This window comes from Colletotrichum abscissum, assembly GCF_030869225.1.
Source record: "Colletotrichum abscissum strain IMI 504890 chromosome Unknown Scaffold_52.1, whole genome shotgun sequence".
Taxonomy (NCBI): Eukaryota; Fungi; Ascomycota; class Sordariomycetes; order Glomerellales; family Glomerellaceae; genus Colletotrichum; species Colletotrichum abscissum.
In genome coordinates this window covers 129,228-148,846 of record NW_026850454.1, presented here as the reverse complement: position 1 = coordinate 148,846, position 19,619 = coordinate 129,228, and the positions used below count along the sequence as shown (strand labels likewise).

The 19,619-nt window shown below is 52.3% G+C and overlaps 8 protein-coding genes across 8 annotated transcripts; 3 read left to right on the top strand and 5 right to left on the bottom strand.

Annotated features, from left to right (window-relative positions):
• Nucleotides 1-62: 62 nt before the first annotated feature.
• CABS01_14265 (uncharacterized protein) lies at nucleotides 63-1,738 on the top strand (the record flags this gene model as incomplete). Its single annotated transcript, XM_060547605.1, has 3 exons — nucleotides 63-102; nucleotides 163-837; nucleotides 900-1,738. 3 exons carry the CDS (start codon nucleotides 63-65, stop codon nucleotides 1,736-1,738), a joined length of 1,554 nt encoding a protein of 517 aa, XP_060393504.1.
• A 974-nt stretch (nucleotides 1,739-2,712) lies between these two features.
• CABS01_14264 (alpha-galactosidase 2) lies at nucleotides 2,713-5,064 on the bottom strand (the record flags this gene model as incomplete). The annotated part of the gene is made up of 3 exons (XM_060547604.1): nucleotides 2,713-4,255; nucleotides 4,320-4,923; nucleotides 4,977-5,064. 3 exons carry the CDS (start codon nucleotides 5,062-5,064, stop codon nucleotides 2,713-2,715), a joined length of 2,235 nt encoding a protein of 744 aa, XP_060393503.1.
• Nucleotides 5,065-5,954: 890 nt separating this feature from the next.
• Nucleotides 5,955-8,558, bottom strand: CABS01_14263 (FAD binding domain-containing protein; the record flags this gene model as incomplete). Its single annotated transcript, XM_060547603.1, has 6 exons — nucleotides 5,955-6,663; nucleotides 6,748-7,223; nucleotides 7,305-7,457; nucleotides 7,534-7,717; nucleotides 7,769-8,215; nucleotides 8,263-8,558. 6 exons carry the CDS (start codon nucleotides 8,556-8,558, stop codon nucleotides 5,955-5,957), a joined length of 2,265 nt encoding a protein of 754 aa, XP_060393502.1.
• A 1,012-nt stretch (nucleotides 8,559-9,570) lies between these two features.
• CABS01_14262 (uncharacterized protein) lies at nucleotides 9,571-11,594 on the bottom strand (the record flags this gene model as incomplete). Its single annotated transcript, XM_060547602.1, has 9 exons — nucleotides 9,571-9,653; nucleotides 9,705-9,883; nucleotides 9,940-10,104; nucleotides 10,158-10,435; nucleotides 10,482-10,509; nucleotides 10,574-10,986; nucleotides 11,039-11,105; nucleotides 11,182-11,327; nucleotides 11,547-11,594. The coding sequence occupies 9 exons, from the start codon at nucleotides 11,592-11,594 to the stop codon at nucleotides 9,571-9,573; spliced, it is 1,407 nt and encodes a 468-aa protein (XP_060393501.1).
• A 405-nt stretch (nucleotides 11,595-11,999) lies between these two features.
• On the top strand, nucleotides 12,000-12,497 carry CABS01_14261 (uncharacterized protein; the record flags this gene model as incomplete). Its single annotated transcript, XM_060547601.1, has 1 exon — nucleotides 12,000-12,497. The coding sequence occupies one exon, from the start codon at nucleotides 12,000-12,002 to the stop codon at nucleotides 12,495-12,497; it is 498 nt and encodes a 165-aa protein (XP_060393500.1).
• A 514-nt stretch (nucleotides 12,498-13,011) lies between these two features.
• CABS01_14260 (uncharacterized protein) lies at nucleotides 13,012-13,362 on the bottom strand (the record flags this gene model as incomplete). Its single annotated transcript, XM_060547600.1, has 1 exon — nucleotides 13,012-13,362. One exon carries the CDS (start codon nucleotides 13,360-13,362, stop codon nucleotides 13,012-13,014), a length of 351 nt encoding a protein of 116 aa, XP_060393499.1.
• Nucleotides 13,363-14,630: 1,268 nt separating this feature from the next.
• On the top strand, nucleotides 14,631-14,984 carry CABS01_14259 (uncharacterized protein; the record flags this gene model as incomplete). The annotated part of the gene is made up of 1 exon (XM_060547599.1): nucleotides 14,631-14,984. One exon carries the CDS (start codon nucleotides 14,631-14,633, stop codon nucleotides 14,982-14,984), a length of 354 nt encoding a protein of 117 aa, XP_060393498.1.
• A 764-nt stretch (nucleotides 14,985-15,748) lies between these two features.
• On the bottom strand, nucleotides 15,749-17,066 carry CABS01_14258 (branched-chain amino acid aminotransferase; the record flags this gene model as incomplete). Its single annotated transcript, XM_060547598.1, has 2 exons — nucleotides 15,749-15,922; nucleotides 15,978-17,066. The coding sequence occupies 2 exons, from the start codon at nucleotides 17,064-17,066 to the stop codon at nucleotides 15,749-15,751; spliced, it is 1,263 nt and encodes a 420-aa protein (XP_060393497.1).
• Nucleotides 17,067-19,619: the final 2,553 nt, after the last annotated feature.

Below are 19,619 nucleotides of genomic sequence, written 5' to 3'. Positions count from 1 at the left end.
CATCTCGATCCACGTTGCTTCTCCGGCGATCTTCGCGTGTTCGTGCCAAACCCCCACCAAGGATGGAATCTCAGAGCAAGCGCGTCGCCGTCGTCGGCGCAGGTAAGAGAAACTCCGAAGTAGCCCCTTCATGAATATGACAAGGACGCTAACGACGCCCAGGACCTAGCGGTCTTGTCGCCATCAAAGAATGCCTTGCGGCGGGCCTGGAGGTGCTGTGCTTCGAGCGCGCGCCCGCGCTCGGCGGGCTCTGGCTTTACAACCCCGATCCGAGTGCAGAGACGAGCTCCGGCATGTACCCCGGTGTCATGCTCAACTCCTGCCGGTTGACCACGGGCTACAGTGATTTCCCGATTGATCCGGCGCGGTACCCGATCTACTACTCCCACAAGCTCCATCTGCGGTACTTGAATGAGTACGCTGCGCATTTTGCCCTTGAGAAGCACATCCGTTACGAGACGACAGTCGTGGGATGCGAGCCTCGCAAGGAGGGCGGCTGGGAGGTGAGGTTCCGTAGGGGAAGCGAGAAGGATGGCAACGGGGAAGAAGTACTCGCATTTGATGCTCTGATTTGCGGAACTGGCATTATCAGCAAGCCCTTCGTCCCCGAATACAAGGGAAGAGAGTCCTTTAAGGGTGAAGTGCTACATAGTCGTTCCTATCGCAAGCCTAGCGCCTACGAGGGCAAGAAGGTCATCCTCGTCGGTCTTGGGTCCTCGGCCATCGACGTTGCGTGTGAAGTTGGCCCGCTGGCAAAAGAGCTCACAATTGTCAACCGTCGAGGCGCTTGGGTTCTGCCTCGATTCGTCCTGGGTAAACCCACAGAGGCGTGGGACAGTACGTCTTTCCCGTTGCATGCCAAACCCTTGATTGGATCCTCTGCTAACCCAGTCTCACAGGCCGTAGCAGCCAGATCTGGCTTCCCGCAAGCGTCCAGGAGTGGCTCTTTGAGAAGATACTCAACCATGCCCAAGGCAAGATGCCACCGGAGCTTCAGCCAGATCACGGCCTCATGGCACAGAACGCCACCATCCGAAGCGACTTCGTTGAAAAGCTACAGACCGGTATTTTCTCCCTTCGTCGCACCACAATCGCCTCCTTCACCGAGACTGGTGTTATCCTGGAGAATGGCGATTCCCTCGACGCCGACGTAGTCATTCTTGCCACCGGATACCACATCGTCGACCAGCCATATCTCCCACCAGGCGCGCTGGCCAGCAAAGAGGCGCCAGCCCCGCACGTTGACTTGTATAAGTCCATCGTACCGCCCACTTGGAAAGACCTCTATGTCATGGGCCAGACCGAGCAAGCCGGACCCGTGACGCCCGTCTCCGAGGCGCAGGCACGGTATATTGCCGCCGTCATCAAGGGAAGCGTAGAGTTGCCCGGTGAGGAGGAGATGATGCGGGAGATCCGCACGATGAGGGGTTGGCGGAAGAAGCACATGATCGACTCAGACAGGCACGCTCTAAATGTGGAGTTTGTGAAGTATATGGATGGTTTGCTGGCACCGTTAGGCGCGGCACCGACTTTTGGAAAGCTGTTTGGACGCATCTTCACCAGCGGAAAGCCATTGAGGGCCTGGAGTATTCTTTCGGCTGTTTACTTTGGCATCCCGGCCCCCGCGCAGTGGAGATTATTTGGTGAAGGAAGTACACCTGTGTTGGCTGAGGAGACGCTGCTCAGGACTGACGTGGATGCAAGTCAACTGAGCGAAGGAGAGAAGTCTTTCTTTTGAGGAGTTTTCTATCTTAGTTTCAGTACCTATTAGATCATTCGATGGCCAAGATTTCAATGGAATACTCCACGGATGAATGAGGATTTACTAGTTGTGCGGCACCTCAAGCGATGCTCCAGCGTAAGGTATCTGACCATATCTCACTGTGCAATATGCACATTTTCAATCTCCTTTCGAGTCTAGTCCCACAGCTTAAGTACGAGGTTATTTTCCTTCGCGAAAGCACTGCCATTGCCACCGACGCCCACGGGCTCGTAGTACTCGCCATTCTCAACTCAGACATGACTGAATGACAAGCATCTCAAATGCTTGAGACACGTCGGGACTTGTCGCACTCGCTAGGCAACATCGTCGTAGCCGCTGAGCCCTGACCAAAAGTTGATCTAGATGATTCCGAGCTTCAATCAGTGACCCGAAAGAGTCGGAGAGCTGTCCCAAGGGACGCAGTCCGTCGGTCTGCCTTTCCTGGCTAAATGGACCTCTTAATGATCCTGCTTGATAGTAGAGTTGTGAGAGTGTGTCAACAGAGCATTCGATTACAGGATCTAACGCCTTGTTGCAGCGAGTATTGCCGGTGTTATCTCTCGATTTCAGGCCAGGTATGATGTGACTGATTAACTTCAAGCCGTGGTTTAGATGAGAATGGCCTGCCTTGAATCTCTTACGCATATACTCTAGGCATATGTAGAGAATGCAAGAAACATTCCACGTGCTCCTTCAGCAACATCGATACGTAGCACGGCTAACATCAGTGATTGGTTGTGTCTGCGGGTTATTCGATGCGTGCTCTAGGTAAGTCATGAGCAACGTGTTGCCATCTCAAGTCTTGGAGAGGGGCCCAGGATTAGCCCGTGGTTCCCGAGGGATGAGTCAAGTGATTAAGATTAATTCTAGCTATCACTCAGGTTTTTGCTCGAAAGTCACTCTAGTCATCTTCGCAAGACTGCTGTCCAATAGTTCATCCGGCACTTCCATCATACCTTCGAAATCAGCACAACACGGCTGTCGTAGTCACCATCAAAGGCGTACTGCACACCCGTACTCATCAGCGTAGCACCAGAATAAGTGCCGTTGTTATCCAGAGAGTACTTGGCCGTCGGGTCCAGTCCTTGAAGTTTAAGCCGCGGTAGGGCGTGGTTGTATAGCGCGCGCACCTGGAAGTAGAACAGCACGCCTTGCGACCCGTCCTCCGAGATGACCATGGCAGCCGGCCAGTTGGACTCCTCTGGCAGACTGAGACGCCACAGATCACCTCCAATTACAATGGGGTTGACCATCTCGCCCAAGGCCAATAGCTCGGGGATCTGCACCTTATCCTCAGCGGAGATCACGGCTGGGTTCAGCTCGAGGCCAAAGGATCCGCCCATCATGGCGACATGAGCACGGAACTTGATTGGAATCGTGCGGCCAGTGAGATGGTTGGGCACCGCGGAGACGTGGGCACCCATGGCAGAGAGGGGGTACGCCAGGGAAGTTCCAAACTGAATGGAGATGCGGTCCAGGGCGTCGGTGTTGTCAGATGTCCAGATTTGAGGGAAGTAGTGAAGGACGCCAGGGTCGAAGCGACCGCCTCCGGATGCGCAGCCTTCCCAGAGCACATCTGGGAATCGCGAGGTGAGGACCTCAAAGACGTGGTAGATGCCCAACATGTATGAGTGGCCGATGCCTGGGACGGGGGTCTCGTGGAAGCCTCTGTTGTTGTCCCACTTGACGTAAGAGATGGGGGCGCTGGAGAGGATTTTGGAGACGGAGTCAATGATGAACTCCTGCACCTCTGGGAGCGCCACGTTAAGCACAAGCTGGTTCCTCCTGATTGTTCGAGGGTAGTTGCCGGCATGGAGAGCCCAGTCAGGGTGCTCATGGTAAAGAGTAGAGTTGGGGTTTACCATCTCTGGCTCAAACCAGAGGCCGAACTGAAGCTTATCTGTCGTGTTCGTGACCTCGAGGTTGGTGACCTTATTGACGAGAGCTGGGAGGCCATCGGGGAAACGCTGCGCGTTGACTTCCCAGTCTCCTAAACCGGCTGTGTCGTTCAGTCGGGGGTACTCTTGACCAAACCATCCATCGTCCAGAACAAAGAGCTTAACACCGAGTTGCGCCGCTTCTTGTGCCAGATCGTAAACGGTGCTCTCATTGTAGTCAAAGTAGAGACCCTCCCAGCTGTTGAGCAATGCTGGACGAGTCTGGTCGACGAATTGGCCTCTCATGAGGTGGTTGCGGTAGAGCCGGTGGAACTTCCGGGATACGCCACCGACACCAGCATCCGAGTATACAGCGACAACCTCAGGAGTAGTGAGGGTCTCTCCCGGGCCAAGAGGCCACGAGAGCTGGTAAGGATTGAAACCGAGCATGGCACGGGTAAACCCTTGGGATCCTTTCTCCACGTCAACGGAGAACGAGCCTGTGTAGACAAGAGAGAATCCCCATGCCTCGCCTTGGGACTCGGTAGTGTCTGGAGAGACGAGCGCCAAGAATGGGTTGTGAAGATGGGATGAGTACCCAGTTGTGCTTCCGAAGCTATGGGGGATTCAGGTCAGTCGATGGTCCTTCACGGGCACAGTAGCGGCCGTTCTTCACTCACCCCTGCGTGCCGTAGCCAACCTTCCTCCGAACTCTCATGGCTTCGCGAGCCCAGTCGCCTCTCAATTCGATCATCTCAAGGTCCTCGAATGGCAAGTCAACGCTGAGACTTGCGGCCTTGGCGATGGTGATGTTGCCCTCCCCCTCGTTGGTGATGTTGACGCTTCGGACAATGGCATCATACTTGGGGAAGATTGAGTACGAAAGATCGACGGCAATGGAGCTGTAGTTGTCGTACAGAGAAACAACCAGAGTAGAGACCTCATCGTCGGTTCCAAATGTCGCCGGAAGACCCGGCAAGCCAGGCTTTCCTGCCGTGACTCTGTAGGATCGATATTGGAGATCGCTGACCGTGTATCCCTCAGACTGGTGAATTTGTACTGCGGGGACACGAAAGTCTCCACGTCCAAGGTCGGGGTACTCTCGTCTAACCCGGCCGATCATGTCAACCCAGCCATTGATTTCCGGGGCGAGCATTTCCATGCTCTCCGTAGCCGACCCTCCAAAGTGGTCAGACAATAGGTCACCAGTCAGCTCATCCACATGAAAGCGGTATGAGGAATGGTCGCCATTGAGGGCAAAAGACTTGCCATCAACGACAATGCCTTTGTAATGTCAGTCTCGCGCATGGTGAATCCTAGCATGGCATCTTTCATACCTGCGGCTGAGCCATTTTGTGCCAACACGCGACCAGTGAAGACTGACGCGGAGGCGGTAACGGCTAGACGTCTCAACGAGAAGCCCATCGTTCCGTATGAGGATGAGGACCAAGGACGAAGGGAGTTGTGAGGAGCTTGATGCCGGAGCAGGATGGTTATCAAGCCTTCTACGGCGATGAAGAGTTTCGCGGTGAGAGCACCCGATATTTATACAATCTTCCTTTCACCTTGCATATGCAGCCTCTCCGGGTTCGCCGGTCATCTTCGCGATGCGCCGGCTCACCCAGCAGGCCACGAACCTTAGCTTCGTCAGAATTATCGGCCGTTCCCCAGAGATCAGCGAGGAGAAAATCCACCGCTAGTCCAATAACCATAAGCCAACAGGGAAGTGATCAACATGCGGGGTAGTTCCCCACGAGTTTTCCGCCTGTTTTCCGCCGCTTAATTGCACCGTCAGAGAGAGTGGGTGTAACGTCCTGCACGACAAAAACGACTTTTCCAACCCGGCTGTTCTAGCAGCGAACATGATCCGATTGCAACCTAAAAACTTCGGAGATGAGGGGTAGCTCGCTTTTGGCATCAAACAAAGCAAGAGAGAAAAACATTCTGGGGGTTGGGGAAACTTGGGTGGGACGTAGCACCCGGGGAAAACCTTGGTTGGTTGTGGCGTGAAAGCTAATGATGACATACATCCTGCATAAGGTATTTTGATGTAAATGGCTCAACACACGCTTGGGATGAAAATCGTCCGTGAATTACACTAATTAGCTGAGATGGAAAGGAGAAGAGCTAGATATTTACTACGGAGTCTAGTTGTGTTATGGAAAAATGACACATGAACGAATCTATCTAATTTACAAGGGCTGCTTCGAGGCAAGCACCCAAGGCCCTTGATTGGGTCTCGGTATGGTAGTTTGCATCCACCAGGAAAGTTTTGTTAGGAGCCATGTTTGACTCTGCCCTCAACCAACATGTCTCTACTGGCTCAGACCTGCGACAATACCCTCTCGATACGCAGTAATACCTGCGAGCGTTGCCGCGGGACCAACAACGGCCGATCCCAGAATCACTGCTGCGGCCTGAGTCAAGGCTTTCTTCGTGTTGATGTATCCGCAAAGTCGCAAACTCCACGGCGCCGTGCCGAGGGCAAGCAGCAGCGAACAGAACGTGAAGATCAGAATATCCAGCTTCGACAGACCCAGAGCCATCAAGGCCGCGTTCTCACCACCAAACAAGCTGTACTTCAAACCGAAGAGAGCAACATTGGTGAGATGAATGACTGCGGAGATTGCCAGAGTCGTGTAGTAGACAAGGCCAAGAACCGGGAGATCTGCCTTGGCGAACATGTTTTGGTACTTTTCTCTCGTGCTCTGTAACTTGGTCTCTTCGTTCTCAGGTTGCTGAGATCCAGATTGTAGTCCAAACACAGAGAGACTCCTAGCCAACAAGAAGCACAGTATTGGCGCATTGCGCCAGACGTTGATTGAGTTTGCGTCCTGGCGATACAGCGCGACGGCTGCGGGTAGGAGATATCCCGCGGCCGTGATGGGCAACACCCTCTTGGCGTTCTCGAGGGGAACGTGTCTGCCGACAATGGTGTTGCAAGACCAATGAGCAAAGACACAAGAAATTGGGGCAAAACCACCTGGGCCGAGCGTGTTGTTGAAGATGGTAAAGATTACGATTCTGGGGTGCAGTGCCTCCGCGTTAGTCTGCTCTTGGGGGAGTCTGCCCGAATACATCGGCTGTGATAGCTGGGGATCAACTTACAAGGTCACAGATGTCAGCTGGTTTCCCACGCGGTTCAAGTCAGCCAAGGCGAGAGCAATGAGCGCCGCAGTGTTGGTCATGAACTCGATAGCCGGCAGCATCGACGCATCTCCATGGTTGGAAGAGCACAGGACGTCGACCAGCGTCTCCAGGCTCCTAGGCAGACGCAACACCCCTGCCGCGACGGCACAGAGTATACACATGAATGCGACAGAGAAGAGCTTGTTCAGACTGCCCAAGCCCTTGAGTGGCTTCGCTGGCAACTCATCCTCGAACAACACCGCTCTAGGACGATGAGGCACTTCTAGTCTCTCCAGCTTCGTTGCGGGGGCGCAGAACTCGACGCCTCGGTAGACGACTCCGAAGGAGCCCAGCAAAGGCATTAAGTAACGCGCAATCATCTTACCCATTCTGGTTCGTAGCGTGAAGGCGTCCTGGAGCCAGTAGCCTTGCTTGACAATGTGTTGAGCACGTTCCTATCCAAATGAACGGCCAAGATCAGCCTCCGAGTTCGCCGCGAGACCTCAAGTCTTCATTGAGTATGACTTGTCACTTACAAAGCGCTTTTCTTGCACCTCAGCAAAGATGCTCTCCAACTGCTTCTCACTAAGACCACCGGGGGTCTGGTCAAGATTACGCAACAAGGCGTTGACCAGATGTGCAGCTGATTCGATTGCTCCATTACCGCCTTGACCCGTCACGGGATCGACCTATTCGATAACGTCAATCAGCAATTGTCCTGTTGACGCACTTTCCCTCAGTAGCATTCACGCGTTGGGTACCGACCTTGTGTGCAGAATCTCCGATGGTGATGGCCCTCTTGTAGTGCCACTTCTCAAAGACATAGGTTTGAAGCGGCGCCAACGTCGTAGCAATACGTTTCTCGTAAAGGTCACCAAGTGTCATGTTTTCCAGAATCTGGTCGTCCCAGTGCTGCTTGATAATACGCTCCTCGTCGGCCTTGGTATACCTGTGGAAGGAGATCAATTCCAGTCTTCTAGACTTGCAAGTGGTAACATACCTCGGGATATCTCTACCATAGAGGGTCTTCAACTCCATGAACAAAAACCAGTACACGCGGTCTCCCGGCGCAGCCATTACAAAGTAGCTATGACCAGGCGACATCGTGTTGTGCTGACTGGCTCCGGGGTATGCCTTGGGCCTGTGAGAGATGCCAAAGACACACAAAGTGGAGGCGGGGACCTTGGATTCCTCATCCAGGGGGAAGTATCCGGTCGGCGCTTGTCGCCACATCTCCTTCCTTACCGTGCTGTGAATTCCATCAGCTCCGACGACAATGTCCCCGCTGAAGACCTTGTTGTCTTTGGTGGTGACAAGAGCACCAGATTCGGTAAATTCCACGGATACAACTCGTTGAGAAGTGAGCACTCTATCCTTGTGTTTCAAGTTCTCATACAGAACTTGAATAAGCATCTGCCTGTCGATGAAGATCATTGGATATCCTAACCTGTTCTATTGTCAGTTGTGATTCGCAAAACTCCACAAGCCACTTACATTTTCTCCCACATGTCCATCAAATCATGTTGGTAGCTGAAGATTTCACCATTCTCTCGCCTGAGGTAGGCGTGTTGGTATACTTGGTCCTCAGCTTTAGCCCGGTACGCTTCGTAACAACCGAGCTGATCGAGAATCCGCAAGCCATTGGGCAATAGTCCAATACTGGCTCCAACCTGGGGGGCAATCTCAGGATAGGCTTCGAGAACAACATAGTCAATGTTGAACTTCTCGAGCATGTTGGCGAGCGCCAAGCCAGCGACGCTACCGCCGACAATGACGATCTTGAAGGTCATGGTTAAGCGCGTAAGGCTTAGCGTAAGACTTGGTCTTGATGGTATCGGAAGATCAAAGTTGTTGTATCAGAAGACGGCAGACTCTCCATGTGATACTCCGTGATTCGACCAAGAGGTCGCGAGTTGAATCTTATTGCCGCAAACGGACACTTAACGACCCTACGGTCCGGACGGGGAGTTGTTCATCTCCGTCCGCCAGACCCGCCCTGCCGCCCCGGGATCATCACGACCTTGTCAAAACCCACCGGGGCCGGGGAATGATTGGTGTTGATTGTGTCGTGTATGTAGACCTCCCACCGGCTCTACCACGCAGTGCTCTCTAGATCCATCTCACTAGTCATGCCTGGAGGTCCACAGGATCCAATATCACTGAAACCTGTAGCTATCCCCAGGGCACGAACCCATAATGATTCCCCAACAACCTGTACCGTCGATGGGGATCGTTTGCCAAGAAAATTTTCCCAGAGGTGACTATGCCCCGTCACCAGGTTTCAACGATGCTCCGATCTAAAGACCGTTTCATTCGGCTGCCACGATCTCGGAATTGGCCCTTGAAGTGCTCGGTCTCGCATACAATGCAGTGGCAATGATTGACTTAGTGGTTTATTCCGGCTCTCCAGGCGCAAGAGATCAACCTGAACAAGACTTAGCTTTCAAGGAAATCACACGATGCGGCACAATAATTGAAACCATGAGGTATTTGACACTAGACGGTTGGAGGTAGCACGCTACTTCACTTCTGGGAAACATGGACTGGCATGGCCAAAGAAGGTCTCTGTCGGTCCGGCCCGGCTTAGGTTGGGCCAATGTCAGCTAAGAACTGCTAGGTACCCATGCACCCATGTCAGCCGATTCCGGCTAGATGTCTTGAGTAACGGTGAGGAAGAAAATAGCTGAAGGAACCAGGTGCAGTTGTTTCAGTGACAGTTGTTTCGTTGCATTACCTCGCTTTTACGCCATTCTACCTCACAAAACCTGTAACGATAGGGACGATTTGAATGATAATGGTAGTTCAGGCTTGCGGCGTGTGTGCTTCTGCCTCTTTCAATGCCTCCAAAAAGCGATTCAGACCTTCTTGCAAAGCATCTTTGCCGACTGTGAACGTTAGCCGAAACCACCCATATTCCTCCGCCACATACACGTGACCTGGTGCAACCAAAACTCCATGCTTCATGCAGATATCGGCGATTTGTACCTCGCGCTGTTTGCAGGTCTTTTCCAAAGTAGATTCAATGTCCGAGGAGTCAAGCATGAGTTGATGCTGCGGGTCCTTTGGCGACGTGATCAAATGTCTAAGGTCTACCCAAATAAAGAGTCCAGCATTTCTTCACACATAATGATTAGTCTAGCGATTCCAAAGTATCTCAACTGCCACACTTACGTATCGAAGTACCGAATATCATGCTTGCGCAAAAACGAGGTTGTGATACGGTGGTTGACGACCATGCGCTCTGCTTTCTCTGCCGTAAACGCAGCGAGCCAGGATTTGTTTTCCAGCATAGCGGCCCACACATCCTGGATGAGGTGCGGTGACCACGAGAAGATACTTTGATCTTACTTAGATGATTCATCTCAGTCAGGTCTGGCGGGCATACGTACCTGATACTAGATAGCGCTCCCATAACCCCCTCGTTCCTGGTACATACAAGTCCAAGACGTAAGCCATTGGCGCAGAAGTCCTTGCTAGCGCCGTAGAGGATATGGTGGCGAGTCGAGTCGAGAATTCCGCTAAAGTCAAGAGAGAGTGTTGATAGGAAAGGGACAGCGTCGGGAATGGCCGGATTTGGAAATGTTGACTTGGCATAGATCTCATCAGAGATGAAGTGTAGGTCGTTCTTGCCACATGCCCGGGCAAAGACTTTCAAAGTCTCGGGTGGCTATTGCAATTAGTGCCTGAGAGAGTTTGGACTGAGGAGAACAAACGTAGCATCTTCCTAGAGGGTTGTGGGGGCTACGGGTTGGTGAGTATTTTCTCGTCCTCCTGCACTCAGAGGAATTCAGGATAGACAACTGACTTGGAAATTATTAAAGCCTTGACTTTGATACCGTTGATTTTGGCTCTGTCAAGTGCCCTGGTAATGGCTTTCCTGTTGACTTCAGGGTCGAACAAATCGTCAAGGGTCGTGTATCCTTCAACTCCAGTGTAGGAAACACCAATCACCTGAACGTTACTACGGTTCAAGGCGTCGACTATGAATCCGTTATACAATGGCTGTGGAATCAATATAGCATCTCCTTCATCGCAGAAAGCCCAAGCCAGTGCATCAATAGCACTAGCCAGGCCTGGGGTGATGAGAATGTTGTCAATACCAAGAGATCTTCGGGGCTTGAATTCGTCTGTTAGGAAGTTCGCGGCTGCAAGGCGTAGGCGGTGCGATCCTCGTGGTCCAGTGCTGTAAGTCAAGTGATTCACTGGAAGAACGGTGACCTATACGTTTCGATCTCAGAGATGAATCATCCTGGCAAGGTTCAGGTTTTACCTCTTGTTTAATGAATTCCGCGATCTCATTGTGCATCAGACTATTCTCGGCTAGGCGGAGGATGACACTAAGTAGTGTAAGTTTTGACGAAAGGAATGTGATGCATGGCTACTTGCGTCCCATTGGGGTTTTCTGGAGTCCACGGGTTGCCCATGGACTTCTCTCGGGGGCCCCAAACATCGCGTAAAAGCAACCCTTCAGCGCCGCGAGCAGAGATGTGATAATCTACCGCCGTTGTCGCTATTCTGTCAGAGTCTTCGATTGAAATCATGATACGTGGGTTGTTAAACTAGCATTCGTTAGTATGCAATTGCAAGACTGTCTTACTCGTTTGAAACTATCAAGCCAAATTATATCCCAGGGCCTATAAGGGGTCCTGTACCGTGTCACTTACGTTGAGTTGTCTCTAAGATGGAGGGCTGAGACCTAGAATTGACCAAGTCTCAAACGTACTAATCGTTCGATAGAAGTGAAGCCGCTGATACACAAGTGGTTCCGCTTTATATACCTTGTGATCGAATTGGCCGGCGGCTGCCGAGGCGTAACAAGCCACCATAGTCGAGCCGGCGGCCCATTCAGCAAACAGATTGGAGACCGATGAACCAGCAAAAAAAAGACGCCTCCCGCCGGCACATGAGCGATTTCCACGTCATGCTTATCAATTCATCCATGCAAAGTATACATTCAGGCGCCATGAGTCTTCGTGTCATTAGAGGGGTAAGTCCAAGGGAGGATGACAAAGCAAGGAAGAAGAGCAGTTAAAAGATGGAAAACGAGCAAACGCTAAAGGCAATCCAATTTGTATCGTTCACAAGTTTGTCGGCTGAATATTATCGTGAGATCTAGCGTTATATAACTACACTGTCCCTACACGGAAGTCAAGATCCCATTAAACACCCTCAATATTCAATTCGTTCCCTGCCAATCTTGCTGCGAATCTCACAACAGACCAACACGCACCATGCTCACAAGGGAGACGGCCGTTATGCTTGCCAAGTATAACAACTGGGCCGACCAAGTACTTTTCGCAGCGATTCAAAAACAGCTGCCGTCCGGGGCGGTCTATCAGCCGCGCACAACTCTTTTCAAGTCCATGATGGGCACACTCAACCACAATCATCAGGTCGACCTGATCTGGCGTGCACATCTACTCGAAGAGGACCACGGCTTCTCGACCCGCCGTGATCTGTTATACCCGAAATTTGAGGAGTTGGTCGAGAAGCAGTTTGAGGTCAACCAGTGGTACATCGATTGGGCGACCAGGCAAGACGAGGAAAGCTTCAGCAAGCGATCCAAGTTCAATTACGTCAACGGCACACCTGCAGAGATGACTTTGGGAGGCATGTTTCTTCATGTTATCAACCACAAGACCTATCATCGAGGTTGGGTTAGTGAGATGTTCTTCGAGCACAACACGAATCCGCCCGAGACCGATCTCTGTGTTTACTTGTGCCAATAATGGCATGGATCTGGACTCTGGGTTACTATGTCCTGGGCACGTCAGCGGGCCGAGAATGCTTCCACCCAAAATCTGGACAATGCAGGGAATGAACGGCTCGTCAAGCACGGCAATGTCAGTATGAATTTGACGGTAGAATAGAAAGTGAAATTGATGACAATCAACCCAGACCACGTTAGATGAGGTGGAAAGCTGTCGTTGTGCTCAGTCGAATTGGGGCTTTTACAAGATAACTGCACGTGTTAACAGTTAGGAATTCAGGATTAGTCCATTGTATATGTTCGTATTTGGCGATCTATATCAGCAACTGCCGGTCGCACCTAAGTGGACGCCGGACAAGTATGCACCGGAAGACCCGCTCTGATCGGCTGGTATCGAAACTAGGTGGTACCACCCCCCGAATAGAAAAGCTTCCTAGGTAGTCACAACTCACAACACCGTTTCGGCCCCTATAGAATCGCTACAGCTAGTTTTAAACGAGCAAAAATAGCAATCCTGTGTGACAATGGCCGTCTTACCATCCCCACATGTTCTGAATCCCCGAACAAAAGTCATCCGGCACCCTACACTGCGGCGCCCCCGCCCCCGGCGCCGAGAAGCACTTGTGGCCTCCGCTTTCAAGCTGAATACACACGTGGCCCACGGGCGTGGCGTTGGGGAACGTCTGCCGCAGGAAGCAGTCCGGCTGGAGTTTGACCTGCGTGCCTTTATCGCGCGAGAACCACTGCCAGGATTCGCATGTCCCCGAGAACCTGAAGCCGGTGATGGCGTCGCCTGTGGGACCGTTCTCGACACAGTTTTGGGCTTGGGCGAGGCTGGCGACGGCTATGAGGGCGGTGGCTGAGAGGTTTGATTGGAGACGCATCTACGAGGTGGCATGTGAGTGATGGCTTTGAAGTGGCTGAGGGCTAAAGACTTACTATGAGAGAAGAGCAATCTGTGATTTAATAACGATTGTAATTTCTTGCCGTGTATGTTCTGAGAAAAGGTTGATCATGAAGGAGAAGGGTGGCAGGAATTTGGAAGGGATTGAAAAGAGTGACTATTCCGTGGCAATTGGAGCTGGGGAATGGACAATGGCTTGCAGAAGTGAAAACTTCGAGCCTTAATAAATATTCTCCTAAAATATTCCGTTTCGAAATGATTCAGTCTCTTGAAAGCCTCTATACGTGTAAGAATTAACCACAATAATTCGGTAAAGTGCTGATCATTAATAGACACATAGAGTTATAGACTTCCAAGAATTCACTCAACCTGATGGAAATGAGCATTATGGTTGTTCCAACTAGTAGAAATAGAAGTACTTGTTTAGAGTTGTCTTGGCTCAATCAAAAGCGATGATGATCTTTCCTCCGTCGTGAGTCGTAAACAACGAATGACGTGAGAAAGTGTAAAGTACTTTAGCTACACGCTTGGCATGAGCTTAGTCAAACTGCTGGTCTTCCGGCATCCCCTGTCAAACCTCTCGGTTCTCGGAGTCATGGGATGAACACTGACACAAGGCGATATGTGCCTCAATCCGAGTGCTTGGAAACTACAAGCCCGAGCAAAGTCTAAAGTCTGATACATAAATTCTGCTTTTTCATTTGCATTCTCCTGCCCGATGTTGTTCAGCCCCCGCGACTTCAAATTGGTAGAATGGATTGATGGTGTTTATCCGTAAGTTGATCTTCGTATATGATATGCGCCCGTCTGAACTCGCCGGCGGTCTTGGCAAAGCCCGGACGCTCCGAATGTGTCTAACTGCCCAAGAGTCGCCGCTCAAAGACAACTTTCGGCGAGTTGTGATTGTTCAACTCAACCTTTAGCTTCTACATTTGCATTATGAGGCGAGTCAGCTTGAACAGTTGATACTATATTCAAAGCATAGTTGATTGAGGCAATTCGAGACAATGAAGATCACTTCGTGGGAGAAGACAAGATGATTATAAGTATCTGTTTTCGAAATCCTCCTTGCTCGCTCCTCATCCTCAGCTCCTTGCTTGGACCACCTCAAACGCCTTGCTTCAAGTCACTCGTTTAAGGATCAACTCCAGCCATTCTGTACTCACAAAACACCTCGCATCACTCATTATATAAGCGACCCAGTCACGCCGTCTCACTCACCCCTTCGAAGACAAAAAGCAACCAACAATGAAGAGCCAACACATCGCCCTACCAGGCCTCCAAGCCGCAGCTCTCGCCTTCCTCGGCGCCCGCAGCGTCTCAGCAGCAGCAGGAAAAGTCTTTTGCGCCGACGCCAACAACAAGGTCGTCGCCGACACCAAGTGCGCCGTCGGTCAGGCGCCAGCCCCAAACACCTTCTTCATGTTCAACAGCGAAGCGGACCACCCCGTCGGGAGCGCCGTCGACGAGAGCAAGGTGGACTTGTACGATGCCGCCGACATGATTGAGCGCCAGAACGCGCGGTTCCCGCCGGATTACGAGATGGAGACGGAAGGGTTTGGGAAGAGGCAGGAGTGTGGTGGTGGGAGCAGGGGAGGTTGAAAGTTGGGGGGGAAAGAAAAGGGAGATGGGTTTGATGGAAGATACAGCTGTGTTTTCCAACTTTGGAAGGAACCCTGGATATGTTTTGGATTTATCTACTCTCTTGAGCGATAATCAGAGCGGCTGTTGAATGTTAATGGACATGTATCTTGCACAAAGTAAGGCACCGAAGTGGACCCAAGCAACAGACTTATAAACAGCTCTGTGGGCTCTAACTACGCGGCTGAAGAAGCAAGAAGGTATGCTAGACGTCAATAGTTATGGTGCAGTCATCAAAGCAATTTATCGCCCTGAAGAAAGTGAATTTGATGAGCTAGTAAAAGGCGGCTCGTTCATCAAGACTATGCCTCATCATCTTGCACATTAATCAGCCACTACTGGCGCAATACATTGGGAGAGTGGAAACTTGTATGCGAGCTCAGACTGGGTCTTACCCAAGTACTATCAGTTGACTCCTCAAAACGAGTATTCTTCACTTCCTCAGCAAGCAAACGCTAGACTGTCTCCAATGATCATATTAATCCTGTGAATTTTGATGCTACGGTAGTTCTCTAAGTTTACCAAACCATGCACCACTTCTTCTGGTACTTGTTAACCCCCCAATGCAAACGCCGAATTTTGGTGTGCAAAATGCCATACAACGCCCCAGCCATGACTGAATCTCATAACCCGAACCCCAGTCGTTCTCAGACCAAGGCTAATGCCGTTTCTTCAACCGTATCTCTCGTCTCTTTCCTTCCTCTTATTCGTCTGAGCAGATCCGTCTACTGCTCCTCCTGGACGACGACGCCCCACTCGTGCTGCTCGCCACCGTACATGATGTCCTTCATCCACTTCTTGATCTGGAGGGTGTACTCGCCACCGACGCCTTCGCCGCCCATGCCCATGTTGGCATCCTTGCCACGGTGGTGAATCAGGGAGATGGGGCAGATGAAGAACTGAGATGGCATTAGCAAGTCGTCTGGGCGAGAGGAAGCAATGATCAAAACTTACAGCAGTACCGGCGGCAAAGGACTCGACGATGCGGCCCTCCTCGTGAGCCTGAATGACCTCATCGATGGTGTATCTGCGCTCAACAATGTCGACGCTGTCGCCGAGGCGCTCGCGGGCGAGCTGGAGAACGCTGCGTCTCGTGACACCGTCGAGAATCAATCTGTCGTCGAGAGGCGCGGTAATGATCTCCGTCCTGCCGGTCTCCTTGTTCTTCCACACAACAAAGAAGTTGCTGGCACCGGCCTCGGTGCAGTACTGCTCCTGTCCGTACAGCCAGAGAATCTGGCCGAACCCACGGCTGCGGGCCTCGACAGTAGCCAGCAGAGAAGGGCCGTAGTTGGCACCGACCTTGGCGTAGCCGAATCCACCAACCCAGGCGCGAACCATATCCTCGGGACTCGTGTGGAGCTTCATGCCGCCGACGGGAGAGTCCATGACAGGCATATAGGTGCAGATGATGTAGAGCATGGCCTCGGAAGGTGCCTGAACGCCGAGCTGGGGCTGAGTTCCGATCATAGTAGGGCGGAGGTAGAGGAAGGATCCGGGACGCTCGCGAGGCAGCCACTTGGGGCCGTCGACGGCCATGAGGGCGATGATGAGCTTCTCGAGTTCGGCGGGAGGGAAGGAGGGCAGGGCGATGCGGGTGGAGGACATGAGCATGCGCTCGCAGTTGCGGTCGGGGCGGAACAGGCGAAGCTTGCCGTCAAAGCCGCGGAAGACCTTGAGACCCTCGAAGCATTCGGTGGCGTAGTGCAGGACGGAGGCAGTCGGCATGAGGGAGATGGGGCCGTAGGGCTTCAGCTCCGGGGTGGACCAGCCAGTGCCGACCTTCCAGGTGGCAGCGACCATGTGGTCGGTGGCGATGGTCTCGGAGCCAGCGTTGGCGGAGGCAGGATCGGGGACGGCACGCGGGTTCTGGGTACGGTTGTAAATGAGCTTGGAGGCGTCGAGCTCCTGGTAGGCGGGCTTGGTGCCGTTGGAAGCCTTGCCATTGGGAATGGCCTCGAGCTTATGCTCGATGGCGGACGATGTCAGATCGATGTCCTGGTTGCCATGGTGCAGACCGGGAGAGATGGTGCCGGGAGCCATTGTGGTTGTCGAGCTTAGTCTGATGTTTGTGTGAGAGACCGATGTAGTGGATATATGAAGAATCTCGGAGTTGGCGGGGTCGAGGGGTCGATTTGCCGTTATTTGAACCAAGTAACAGGTAGTAGCACTGGCTAGAGAAAAGACACAAGCAATATGTGTCTATGTAAGAGGAAAGACACAGGGAGGAAAAGATTCGGCTTAAGATGGAGAAGGAAGAGAACAAAGCCACGGGGTCAAGTCGTAGGCGTGACGGCAAGAGCTTAAGTAGGACGGGTTTGTCACAGTTTGGCTTGGCTCAAGGTTCTAGTGACAGATGGAGCAGGTGACTCAAGGGCCAATGCAGAGGGGCAGCGGGTCCGGTCTTGGAAAGGGCGTTTTCAGATAACAGGGAACATCATGGAGAATTTGACCTGTGCAGTGCATGGAGCATGGATGTGGATGGGGTGGGAAGGGTAAGGGGAGGACGATACCTCGCAGAGTACCTTAAGGTGTGTGATGTAAGGCAAGGTGGTACGAATGCCTACATACACACGGAAAGAAAAGAGGAACAAGCAAACCCGTCCGTCTGAAGTGGTTGCTGGGTACGGATACTCCGTGTCGTTGGTTCCATGGGTGGTTGCCAAAGGGCACGAAGTAAACCAGATGCGTGCAAGAAAAGAGACCAGCAGACGCCAACGGTTCAGAAATTGATCCATGCCCTAGTCAAGTCATGGATCGATCATGGATGGATGGTGGACCACGGGAAGATGGTGGACTGGAACTTTCAAGCCAAGGCGGCCGATATGCTGCATGGCTTTTTGTCGTTGGTATGCCGTCGCTTGCCCGGGGGATCCACATGCGGAAAGGTCGCCAGATGGAGGCAGCGCCGTAAGCCCCTTGAGATTTCCCTTCCGCCATTGTCTTATTAGTCTGTAGGTACCACACGGAGTAGAGGACAGTAATTCTGGACTCTGGAGAGCGTTGTGCCGATGTTCAACGTCGAGGGATGGCAATGCCGAGCCCGCGTACTTTTTTTTTCTTTCGATGGAGTGGAGCCGGGCCGGGACCCACCAGCGCGTGAGCAATTGTGAAGCGTCGGTGGCAGCGGTTTGAACTTTGGGGGATACGGGATGGGATGGGACTGTTTCTCTCACATCTCATCTCATCTCTCGCCCTTCCCAACTTTCGCCAGTGCGTCGGGCGATGATCGAATCGAAGCCCGTCCTTTGATCGAGGAAGGATTGTCTTGCTGCTCGAGTCCCCACACAGACATGCCGTTCTTCAGAGATAAGCCAGTTACCAGACTACCAATCCGAGTCTGAGGATGGCCAAGAAGAAGGGAAAAAAGACCTGAAAGAAAATCCTGATCCCACAGTTATCCGCTAGAGCCGGAGCCATCCCACCTCGAGATGGCTACAGATAATACTGCCGTGACTGCGCAGCGTCTAAAGACCAGCAAAAGATGCGACTTGTTGCAAGGGACATGATCGAAAAAAAAATCTGTGACGAAACAAGAGGTCAAGCCGCGGTCGCCCATTCGTCGGGGCATGGTTTGTTAGTCAATGGCGCGTCAGGTACATGCTGTCGTACACCGCAACGCAATACAGCAAGCAGCAGCGGCAGTAGCAGCGCCGGTCCAAAGTGTAGCAGGGAACTGCCTGACGGGAGGGAATGCTGTACGAGAAGGCGATGCACCTCCAGTTTGTCCCACCACAAGCCGTCGGCCGGGCACGGCTCCAGTCGGTCGACGTCCTGGTGCCCCATTGCGGCTTTGGTGCGCGCGGTCCGAAGCCGAACGGTGCTGCACTCCAATTGTAGTAGTGTATGTACCGTGGTGTGCATGGCTTCAGCATCGGACTTGGAGTTCGGCTAGTGTAGATGTTGTTTTGATGTCTCATTCGACCTCGCTCGAACGCAACAGACGATGACTCCGAACACATTGGCTACCCGATCAGCATCATTCCGGGTGCAGCGAGTATGTTGTCATATTCAGGGGATGAACATGGGCGAGGTCCGACATCGCAATGATCAAGCGCGCCCTACTTGTCCAGTCCGCCCTTTTTGCCCTTTGGGTTGACAACTATTGACATGGCCCGACAGGGTTTTGATGCGGCCGATCGAGTCAATTGAGGTCATCCCCGGTGATGATGGCGTTGTCTTTTCGGGAGGATGAGTCGTACGTGCACATTTGGCCTCGGGACCTCGCGATTCGCGAATATGACGGAAAGGAGAGTGCGGAATTCACATCGTCAAGTTCGTCGCCAAGATGTCAAGGTTCCAATTATTATTGTTGTTGAGAGGCGTGCAGCTGAAAGATACATGCATTGAGGTACCTCACTTACTTGCCGTGGAGGAAGGCGAGGTCAACCAAAGAGCGGAATTGGAAGCAAGTGTAATCGCTATCTGGTCCTTCCTTGTCAGTTGTCCCTTCCATTCTCGGTTTCCCATGTTACCCCTCCCGCGGATAGCCGAGTGTAGGCGATGACGTGGGGAAACAAGTCCGAGTAACCGCAATGGAAGGCACGCCGCACAGTTGACCACTGCTTTCCTTCTCTTTCAGTCCCAATGGTCAGG